This window comes from Salvelinus sp. IW2-2015, unplaced genomic scaffold, assembly GCF_002910315.2.
Source record: "Salvelinus sp. IW2-2015 unplaced genomic scaffold, ASM291031v2 Un_scaffold2052, whole genome shotgun sequence".
In the NCBI taxonomy this organism is placed as follows: Eukaryota; Metazoa; Chordata; class Actinopteri; order Salmoniformes; family Salmonidae; genus Salvelinus; species Salvelinus sp. IW2-2015.
This window is the reverse complement of record NW_019943396.1, coordinates 30,036-41,799: the sequence shown is the minus strand read 5'-3', so window position 1 is coordinate 41,799 and position 11,764 is coordinate 30,036. Positions and strand designations below refer to the sequence as shown.

The 11,764-nt window shown below is 44.3% G+C and overlaps 1 protein-coding gene across 1 annotated transcript in view; it reads right to left on the bottom strand.

The window, feature by feature from the left end:
- Positions 1–380: 380 nt before the first annotated feature.
- Positions 381–11,764, bottom strand: part of LOC112072822 (metal transporter CNNM4-like) — a 19,080-nt gene continuing 7,696 nt past the window's right edge. Inside the window, exons 6-11 of the mRNA XM_024140219.2 lie at positions 11,486–11,717; positions 11,245–11,344; positions 10,568–10,716; positions 7,681–7,912; positions 6,937–7,281; positions 381–737 (exon numbers count right to left, since the gene is read on the bottom strand). Of these exons, the coding sequence (XP_023995987.2) occupies positions 628–737; positions 6,937–7,281; positions 7,681–7,912; positions 10,568–10,716; positions 11,245–11,344; positions 11,486–11,717 (1,168 nt within the window). The 3' untranslated portion in view covers positions 381–627. The remainder of the gene's footprint in view (positions 738–6,936; positions 7,282–7,680; positions 7,913–10,567; positions 10,717–11,244; positions 11,345–11,485; positions 11,718–11,764) is intronic.

The window sequence follows — 11,764 nt, the reverse complement described above, 5'->3', positions numbered from 1 at the left end:
GGTTAGGGGGGTTGGGTCTGGGAGTGGAAGAGGCATCCAGGGTTAGGGGGTTGGTCTGGGGAGTGGACAGGGGTATCAGGGTTAGGGGGTTGGGTCCGGGGAGTGGACAGAGGGTATACAGGGTTAGGGGTTTGGGTCTGGGGAGTGGAACAGAGGGTATCAGGGTTAGGGGGTTGGGTCTGGGAGTGGACAGAGGGCATCCAGGGTTAGGGGGTTGGGTCTGGGGAGTGGACAGAGGGTATACAGGGTTAGGGGGGTTGGGTCTGGGGAGTGGACAGAGGTTATCCAGGTTAGGGGGTTGGTCTGGGGAGTGGACAGAGGTTATCCAGGGTTAGGGGGTTGGGTCTGGGGATGGACAGAGGCATACAGGGTTAGGGGGGTTGGGTCTGGGAGTGGACAGAGGTTATACAGGGATATGGGGAGTTGGGTCTGGGGAGTGGACAGAGGTTATCCAGGGTTAGGGAGGTTGGATCTGGGGAGTGGACAGTTCAGAGAAAGGGCTTGATCTTCTGGATGTCTAAATACGACAGTGTGGTCACAACTAAACTTCTACCCCAGTACCCAGTAGGTAGAAGACTGGGAGGAAGGGAAAAGAGAGAGAGAGAGCGAGACAGTTCATTATCTGTGCTAGATCTTCCCTGTTGTCTCTTCTCTCTGGCTTTGTGCTAGGTGGTCGACGATGACTGCTCCATGCCTTCCTCCACCTTCTTCTCCCATCAAGGAACTCCTCTTGTTATCTGGAAGGGTAGGACACAGTGTCAATCTCTGCACATGACACATAATATTGTCATATTCTTATATTTACAATATAAAATATAATCTTTGATTTAATAATTACACAAATCTTAAAAACAAATCTCTCATTCAGAGACCCATGAGCTCGTTCGTCTTTAAACAATACATGCCAGACTCTCTGGAGGAAAGTGTGTGACGCAGCGAAAGATAAAACACAAAGTTCTGTTGCTATGATACGCCTGCTGTCACTATAGTCTGGCACCTAAAACCCTCAAACTTTTACAGATGCACAATTGAGAGCATCCTGTCGGGCTATATCACCGCCTGGTACGGCAACCCCCGCAACCGCAAGGCTCTCCAGAGGGTGGTGCTGTCTACCCAACGTATCACCGGGGGAAAACTACCAGCCCTCTTGGACACCTACAGCACTCGATGTCACAGGAAGACCAAAAAGATTATCAAGGACAACAACCACCCGAGCCACTGCCTGTTCACCCCGCTATCTTCCAGAAGTCGAAGTCAGTACAGGTGCATCAAAGCTGGGACCAAGAGACTGGAAAACAGCTTTTATCTCAAGGCCATCAGACTGTTAAATAACCATCACTAGGCAGCTTCCACCCGATTACATAACCCTGCACCCTAGAGGCTGCTGCCCCATATAAATAGATTTGAAATCACTGGCCACTTAATAATGGAACACTAGTCACTTTAATAATGTTTTCATATTTTTTCTTTACTCATCTCATATGTATGGTGCGAGAGAGGTGGAGAGGAGAGGAGTGATGGGAGAGAGGTGGAGAGGAGAGGAGTGATTGGAGAGTAGAGGAGAGATGGGAGAGAGGTGTAGAGTAGAGGAAAGAGAGAGAGGTGGAGAGTAGAGGAGAGAGAGAGAGGTGGAGAGTAGAGGAGAGAGAGAGAGGGGGAGAGTAGAGGAAGAGGAGGTGGAGAGTAGAGGGATGAGGAGAGAGAGAGAGGAGAGAGAGGGTGGAAGAGAGAGAGAGTGGAGTAGAGGAGAGAGAGAGAGAGAGGTGGAGAGTAGAGGTGAGGTTAGAGGAGAGAGAGAGGTGGAGAGGAGAGGAGAGAGAGGGTGGAGAGGTAGAGGAGAGAGAGAGAGAGGTGGAGAATAGAGGAGAGAGAGGTGGAGAGTGGAGAGATGGACCATAGAGAGAGTAGAGAAATGAGAAGTGTATGAATACAGCCCATTACAAAATCTGCTAACACCTACAAGACTATAAATAAATACCATTAATTATGCAAACCATGGCCTGGCACTGCTCTAGGCAATATTTCCATGAAGGATTTTTCAAACTTCACTAGACTTGTGAGGACTAAGTAAACATGAGTCAACTTGTGCAATACCCTAGGAGATGAAGCAGATCGCTTTCTTCATTTCACCAGCCTACGTACCGTAGATCCCCAGAACAGTTGAGCCAGTCCGTGTTTGTGTTTGTTTGTAAGTAGCACAATGGGCGAAAGCGGACCAGGTGAGTCCAGCTGTGTATTTGAGAGGGGTCGCGTTTTAATTGAAATCAAGTGTTTTTTTTTGCTTCAATAGAGTGATCAGGGATGTGCAACTAGTTCTCCTTCACAGAAATATATTTAGTGCAACACATTTGGCAGAAAACAGCTTCATTTCATCAGATGACAAAGAAATGCAATGCTATTTGGCTGGCTGCCACACAAGTAAATCATCTTAATGAAAAATCAAGGTATTTTTTGAAGAAAGATGCATGGCCATCCTATGTTAATGTTTATCATAGAAAGAATGTAGCCAGCTACCTTTCCTGATGTTTTTCTTGAAGTTAATCTGGTATTTTACCAGAGAACTAGTCTGGCCACACTGAAAAGTACAGGAGAAAAGTAGCCTCCACATCAGTCAGAGCTCTGTCTGCTGATAGAATGATGGAGTAGCTCCACATCATCAAGCTCTGTCTGCTGATAGAATGATGGAGAACAGTAGCTCCAATCAGTCAGAGCTCTGTCTGCTGATAGAATGATGGAGAACAGTAGCTCCACACAGTCAGAGCTCTGTCTGCTGATAGAATGATGAGAAAAGTAGCTCCACATCAGTCAGAGCTCTGTCTGCTGATAGAATGATGGAGAAAAGTAGCTCCACATCAGTCAGAGCTCTGTCTGCTGATAGAATGATGGAGAACAGTAGCTCCACATCAGTCAGAGCTTTGTCTGCTGATAGAATGATGGAGAACAGTAGCTCCACATCAGTCAGAGCTCTGTCTGCTGATAGAATGATGGAGAACAGTAGCTCCACATCAGTCAGAGCTCTGTCTGCTGATAGAATGATGGAGAACAGTAGCTCCACATCAGTCAGAGCTCTGTCTGCTGATAGAATGATGGAGAACAGTAGCTCCACATCAGTCAGAGTGCTGTCCTGATAGAATGATGGAGTAGCTCCACATCAGTCAGAGCTCTGTCTGCTGATAGAATGATGGAGAACAGTAGCTCCACATCAGTCAGAGTGCTGTCTGCTGATAGAATGATGGAGAATAGCTCCACATCAGTCAGAGCTCTGTCTGCTGCTGATAGAATGATGGAGAACAGTAGCTCCACATCAGTCAGAGTGCTGTCTGCTGATAGAATGATGGAGTAGCTCCACATCAGTCAGAGCTCTGTCTGCTGAATGAGATGATGGAAACAGTAGCTCCACATCAGTCAGAGCTCTGTCTGCTGATAGAATGATGGAAACAGTAGCTCCACATCAGTCAGAGCTCTGTCTGCTGATAGAATGATGGAGAACAGTAGCTCCACATCAGTCAGAGCTCTGTCTGCTGATAGAATGATGGAGAACAGTAGCTCCACATCAGTCAGAGCTTGTCTGCTGATAGAATGATGAAGAACAGTAGCTCCACATCAGTCAGAGCCTGTCTGTGATAGAATGATGGAGTAGCTCCACATCACTCAGAGCTCTGTCTGCTGATAGAAAGATGGAGTAGCTCCACATCATCAGAGCTCTGTCTGCTGATAGAATGATGGAGTAGCCTCCACATCAGTCAGAGCTCTGTCTGCTGATAGAATGATGGAGAAAGTAGCTCCACATCAGTCAGAGCTCTTTGCTGATAGAATGATGAGAGAACAGTAGCTCCACATCATCAGAGCTCTGTCTGCTGATAGAATGATGGGAGAACAGTAGCTACCCATCAGCAGAGCTCGTCTGCTGATAGAATGATGGAGTAGCTCCACATCAGTCAGAGCTCTGTCTGCTGAAAATAGATGATGGAGAACAGTAGCTCCACATCAGTCAGAGCTCTGTCTGCTGATAGAATGATGGAGTAGCTCCACATCAGTCAGAGCTCTGTCTGCTGATAGAATGATGGAGAACAGTAGCTCCACATCAGTCAGAGCTCTGTCTGCTGATAGAATGATGGAGAACAGTAGCTCCATATCAAAAGCTCTGTCGCTGATAGAATGATGGAGTAGCTCCACATCAGTCAGAGCTCTGTCTGCTGATAGAATGATGGAGTAGCTCACATCAGTCAGAGCTCTTGTCTGCTGATAGAATGATGGAGAACAGTAGCTTCCACATCAGTCAGAGCTCTGTCTGCTGATAGAATGATGGAACAGTAGCTCCACATCATCAGAGCTCTGTCTGCTGATAGGAATGATGGAGTAGCTCCACATCACTCAGAGCTCTGTCTGCTGATAGAATGATGGAGAACATAAGTCCACATCACAGAGCTCTGTCTGCTGATAGAATGATGGAGAACAGTAGCTCCACATCACAGAGCTCTGTCTGCTGATAGAATGCCTGTTCATGAATTCTCATCTGAGTGGAGAAGTGCAACTGAAGCACAGAATTAGTCTGATGCTGAGCAGAAATTACAATGAGAAGCATTTTAAATCTGCGTTTACAAAACGCAGCAAGATATTTCTTAAGCATTTTATATTTTTTTTCCAGCGTGAAAAACGCAGAATTCTGCATTAACACGACCCTTAAATTTAATTTGCTAGTTAATCTAAGTAAGCGGCTGAATGAATAAGGTGATGGGGCATCATATTGTGTTAGCTTTCTGCCGTGTTTGAGAAGTAAACCCCTATGGATGAGTTATTTGTACAGCTGTCACCATCTTGACTTCCTTGCATTTTTTCTCCACTCCACTCTCAGCCTGTCTTCTCCTCTCCTCTTAAACCAGGGCAGGCAGGCCCGTTGCCCTAGCGACTCGACAGACAACTTGTAGCCTACTCATGCTGCTTCAGAGCCAGTACTGTTCTTCCTTCAGACAAGCATGCGTCAAAACCTTGTTTATTAGCACAATGTGTCTCGTTCACATTCGATTGTAAATGTCCAAACTCACCAAAAATGACATTTTGTAGCTCCTGACTGATATATGTATAGCTTTATGGGCTGGATTGCCTGTTTTTGCAATTTGTTTTTCATTTGTGTCCTTTATCATTTTTAGCTAACAGCCTCCATTAAAAATGTTGGCACCCCCTTGTGTACTAAGCCAGTAATACCACATATCCTGGTATGAGAGGAGGACGGTATGACGATATGAATATCTGGATACGACCAACCCTACTAGATAGTGTTAGCACTCATGTACAGTTGAAGTCGGAAGTTTACATACACTTAGGTTGGAGTCATTAAAACTCATTTTTCAACCACTCCACAAATTTCTTGTTAACAAACTATAGTTTTGGCAAGTCAGATAGGACATCTACTTTGTGCATGACACAAGTAATTTTTACAACAATTGTTTACAGACAGATTATTTCACTGTATCACAATTCCAGTGGGTCAGACGTTTACACTAAGTTGACTGTGCCTTTAAACAGCTTGGAAAATTCCATAAAATTGTGTCATGGCTTTAGAAGCTTCTGATAGGCTAATTGACATCATTTGAGTCAATTGGAGGTGTACCTGTGGATGTATTTCAAGACCTACCTTCAAACTCAGTGCCTCTTTGCTTGACATCATGGGAAAATCAAAAGAAATCAGCCAAGACCTCAGAAAAAAAATTGTCTGGTTCATCCTTGGGAGCAATTTCCAAACGCCTGAAGGTACCACGTTCATCTGTACAAACAGTACGCAAGTATAAACACCATGGGACCACGCAGCCGTCATACCGCTCAGAAAAGAGACGCGTTCTGTCTCCTGGAGATGAACGTACTTTGGTGCGAAAAGTGCAAATCAATCCCAGAACAACAGCAAAGGACCTTGTGACGATGCTGGAGGAAACAGGTACAAAAGTATCTATATCCACAGTAAAATGAGTCCTATATCGACATAACCTAAAAGGCTGTTCAGCAAGGAAGAAGCCACTGCTCCAAAACCGCCATAAAAAAAGCCAGACTACGGTTTGCAACTGCACATGGGGACAATGATCGTACTTTTTAGAGAAATGTCCTCTGGTCTGATGAAACAAAAATAGAACTGTTTGGCCATAATGACCATTGTTATGTTTGGAAGAAAAAGGGGGAGGCTTGCAAGTCGAAGAACACCATCCCAACCTTGAAGCACGGGGGTGGCAGTATCATGTTGTGGGGGTACTTTGCTGCAGGAGGGACTGGTGCACTTCACAAAATAGATGGCATCATGAGGCAGGAAAAGTATGTGGATATATTGCAACATCTCATGACATCAGTCAGGAAGTTAAAGCTTGGTCGCAAATGGGTCTTCCAAATGGACCCCAAGCATACTTCCAAAGTTGTGGCAAAATGGCTTAAGGACAACAAAGTGAAGGTATTGGAGTGTCCATCACAAAGCCCTGACCTCAATCCCATAGAAAATTTGTGGGCAGAACTGAAAAAGCGTGTGCGAGCAAGGAGGCCTACAAACCTGACTCAGTTACACCAGCTCTGTCAGGATGATGGGCCAAAATTCACCCAACTTATTGTGGGAAGCTTGTGGAAGGCTGCCCGAAACGTTTGAAGGCAATTCTACCAAATATGAATTGAGTGTATGTAAACTTCTATCCCACTGGGAATGTGATGAAAGAAATAAAAGCTGAAATAAATCATTCTGTCTACTATTATTATTATAGTGGTGATCCTAACTGACCTAAAACAGGGAATTTTTACTAGGATTAAATGTCAGGAATTGTGAAAAACTGAGTTTAAATGTATTTGGCTAAAGTGTATGTAAACTTCCGATTTCAACTGTATATAACAGCTATAAAAGCTTACAACTCACACACACAGCTTATCAGTGTAAACTGGGTCGTAATATAACACAGGTCTCCTCACCATTCCCTTCTTGGCTTTCCAGTTGGTATTTCAGCTGGTCTTCTAGCCTGTCTTTCAGCTGGTCTTCTAGCCTGTCTTCCAGCTGGTCTTCCAGCTGGTCTTCTGGACATTCTACTAGCCATTTTCCCTGATGGCCTTCCAGGCAATCTGTCAGACGGTCTTCTGGACGGTCCTCCGGACAGTGTTTTGTTCGATCTTCCGGGAGGTCTTCCGGTTTCTTCTCTGGTGGCTCCTCTGGTTGGTCTTCCTGACAGTCTTCCGGTCGGTCCTCTCGGATGTAGGGAATGTCATCCATCCATAGAAACACTGAGTCCCTGGGGCTCCTCTGTCCATCTGACTTACTGCCTGGAGTGGGAGACATAGTACTATTGTGAGAAGCAGGACAGAGGCTGCATCTCAGTGAAGTGGTAACCCGTTTTCAGTCTCAAAATCTCCCTCCCTTGTCCACTTGTTCCAACCCCTTCTGTGCATAGAAGTGTAGATCTATCTGAAAGAAGCAGATCCATGACCCATTACCTGCAAACAGTGAGGTATTGAGCATTGGGGAAGCAGCTAGAGATGGTTATCATGCTGGACACATCTGCATCATGATCAATTCCCTCCATGGTTTAACTCAGAGAGGACAGACCACCGATTCAAAGAGAGAGACCACAGCCTCTCTCTCTCTCTCTCTCTCTCTCTCTCTCTCTCTCTCTCTCTCTCTGCCACAGTGGTTATGTAACTCACACGCACCACTCCACTTACGGACAATGCGATTCCTCTCATTGAGCTGTGAGGTGAGTGGTCCAGTGTTGTCCTCTGTGTGCGTGTGTCGTTCCAGGACGGGTTGCAGGTGAGTGTATGTGTGTGTCAGGGGCAGGGCGATGCTGTGGGAGCGGGTCTCAGGGATGGTGGGTCTCCCCTCAGGATCGGGGGTCTGGGGTACACTGTCCATAAGACTGGCTGTTAGTGCATTCTGGTAGTGGTTCCTCGAGATCTAGGAGACAGGAACACACGCCACAAATACAATATTAACACATCATCAACACATGCCACAAATACAGTATCAACACATCATCATCATCAACACATGCCACAAATACAGTATCAACACATCATCATCATCATCATCAACACACTCCAACATGTACAGTATCAACACATCATCAATCACATCTCAACACGCCACAAATACAGTATTAACACATCATCAGACGAACATGCACACACAATACAGTATCAACAACATCATCATACACACTCCACGGGATCACACAATACAGTATAATCAACACGAGTTGCATCATCATAACACATCCACAATATACGGGTAATCAACACATCATCACACCTTGCAAGCGAGCTCACCACAAATACGAGTTTTAACACATCATCATCAACACACGTTCACTAATACAGTTTTAAACAACGTGGATTTTCATGGCATCAACACATTTCACAAAATTATCAGTATGTGTAGCAGCGTTGTGTATCGGGTAGTCATTTACACACTCCACAATTTAGCTAGTAGTGGTGCTAACACGTGGTGCAACATCACTTCCCACAAAATACAGATTAACACATCTATCATTCATCAAACACAGGGTTCACAAATCACAAGTTTAACACTATCATCATCAAACACCACTTCACCATAAAATACTCAGTTCAAGCGTACGTGTGGATATCCAACACACTCCACAAATACAGTATTAACACATCATCATCATCAACACACTTCACAAATAGAGTTTAACACATCATCATCAACACACTTCACAAATACAGTTTAACACATCATCATCAACACACTCCACAATTACAGTATCAATACATCGTAAGTAAGCATTTCACTGTAAGGTCCACACCGGTTGTATTCGGTGCATGTGACTAATACAATTTGATTTGATCATCAACACACACCACAAATACAGTATCAACACAACATTATCAACACACGATATAAACTAATATAAGCAAATATCTATATATAGACACACACACACACCACCAAGCTGTTTCTCTATGTAAATGCTACGTTTGTGTGTGTGTGCGCGCTAGTGATCTTTCTTTCGCAAACTATATTTAAGACCTGGGGGAGGGGTGAGGGAGTGTGTGTGTACTCAGGATGTACATCCATCACTTTAAGTCTAAATTATTCATACTGAAAATGGAGGTCATTTATCCCCAATGATTAAAGTTAAACTAAGAGAGATTAAAAGGAAAACGAGGGAAGGAGGGAGAGAGAAAAGGATAGAGGGAGAGGGAGAGAGGATGTGTCTGTGTTCAGTCAAAATCAGGAATTAAGATGTTTTAAAGGGAAATGAAAATGAGAAGCAGTATGGTTCTGGGTAGTTAGAAGTTTAGGTCTATTTTAAGTGTTGTGCATGCACGTCAGTGGTGGTCGGTGACGTTAAAGATGAGGGAGGCCTTATTTCTACTACATGATACTCTAATTTTCCCTATACCCTTCATGAGGTTGCTACAACCTAGCCTACCCATGAAAGTTTACAATGTAGGTACACACAGGTCGAGAGGAAGATTTGAGTAATCAATGTGACAGAGTGATACATTCAATATATTGGACAAATTCAGGTATGTTCATCCCCATTTCGTTCCATTTGCTTCCGTTTAGAAATGTTTTTCAACAGAATCGGCGGAATGAATACACCTCTGATCACCCGCAAACACAGATCACTTTCATAGCAGCCACATACAAACAGCATGATCACTTTGCTCATTGTATAATTCCTTCTCGCATTTACGCACGCTTCTCCTCTCACCTTTTCCCGTCGCTTGTGGACTCCATTGCACAACACCACAGCTGTCTGTGACCAGACGAAAACACCTTTCCAAGCCAAACCTTTATACCATAACCGCTACACAGCCTACATCTTTGACACCATATTAGCTAATGTCAGAGTAGTCAACATAGCTACTAGAACTAACTTGTTAGTAAACCCGCTACAATCATGAAGTACAGTGTACAGCTAGCAGTTTAGCAGTTACACCGGTGGGCCCTGGTGGCTATCCAATATCCAGTGTTGGATAGCCATAGTCAGCTAGCTAACATAGCATCCCTCTGTTTGAGCTGGGTTTTTGAGTAGGCTAAACTAGCTAGCTGCATTCTCTAACTAAGCAAGTAAAGCTAAAACTAAAGCTAAAAAAAAAATGCTATGAAAAATAGCTAGCACTCTCTCTCTCTTGCTTCTCCTTCATTTTTGAAGAAATTAATTTATTCAAAACTGTTCAACTATTGTCGTTCTCTCTCTTTGAGTCAACTACTCACCACATTTTATACACTGCAGTGCTAGCTGTAGCTTATGCTTTCGGAACTAAATTCATTCTCTGATCCTTTGATTGGGTGGACAACATGTCAGTTCATGCTCTAAGAGCTCTGATAGGTTGGAGGACATCCTCTGGAAGTTGTCATAATTACTATGTAAGTCTATGGAAGGTGGTGAGAAGTCAGTGTACCCGGAGGAGGACGGGAACTAGCTGTCCTCCGGCTACACCATGGTGCTACCCTACAGAGTGCTGTTGAGGCTACTGTAGACCTTCCTTATAAAACTGTGTGTTTCAATGATATGGTCACATTAATATATTTAGTGTAGTTTTGTGGATGGTGCAGGTGTGTGTGGGTGTGTGTTACCTTTATAATCTGTAGGTCAGTGAGTTGTCTGACAGAGAAGTCAGGTAGGTAGACTCCTCCCCCTCCTATACTCAGCTGACCCACACTGCCTCCTGATAGGACAGAGTCTGACTGGTTCAACCCACTGCTACCAGAACCAAACCTGTTGACTGGAGATGAGTTTGATTAGATTCTGCCCTTTTTGTCCTCTTCCTCACTCTCTTCCTCACTCTCTTCCTCACTCTCTTCCTCACTCTCTTCCTCACTCTCTTCTCGCTCTTTCTGGCTCTTGCTCTCTATTAGACAAGCGCAAACACATACATGTTCACACACTCACACACACACACACTGGGCTGGCCCGTTTGTGTCTGCTTATCAGTGTAAGCTGGGTGTTATATAACCCAGGTCAGGACATGTCTTTCTACCGAACCATTTTCTTAAACAGCTTTAATTACTGCAGTTACATAGTTTCCACTGCAGCTATCTTTTCCCACAGATTCAAGAGAAATCGACAGTGGATTTCACGCACACATAACTTAGAAACATTGTGCTACTGTAGCATTTAGGGGAAGCTGGGGTAAGAATGTCCTATTCAATAAATCCTCTTCATCAACATCATCGCCATCAACAACATTATAATCACTAACATCAACTGATAAAATCCCATTGTGTGTTGTTGGGGCTGGGAGGGTATTTACCTATGGACAATGGTGGTATGAGGGCTGGCATGCCATAGTAGGAGAAAGCTCCGTTCTCAAAACGAAGAGCCTCCTTACCAATCTCCACCTCCACTTTACCCTGCAATGACATAACACACAGACTATTAAACAGCAACGTTTTCATAGATTTACAAACTTTGGTAAAATACCGGGTAGTTTTGCAACCCTAGGTGTATCTGTAGAACCAAGACAGTGTAGTATCAGTGTGTATGGTGTGTACCTGTAAAATCAGGACAAAGTAGTCGACAGGTTTGTTCCTCATATACAGGAAGTGCTGTGGTGCTCCTTTGTTCTTCCTGTCAAACTTAAGTTCCTGAACGACACTGGGGTGTTTGATCAGACAAAGGAGAATCTTCTCTGAGAGATGACATGGCTTGAAGGGCTCCACTTCTACACACACAGAGAGACAGAGAGAGAGACAGAGAGAGAGAGAGACAGACAGAGACAGAGAGAGAGAGAGAGACAGAGACAGAGACAGAGACAGACAGACAGAGACAGA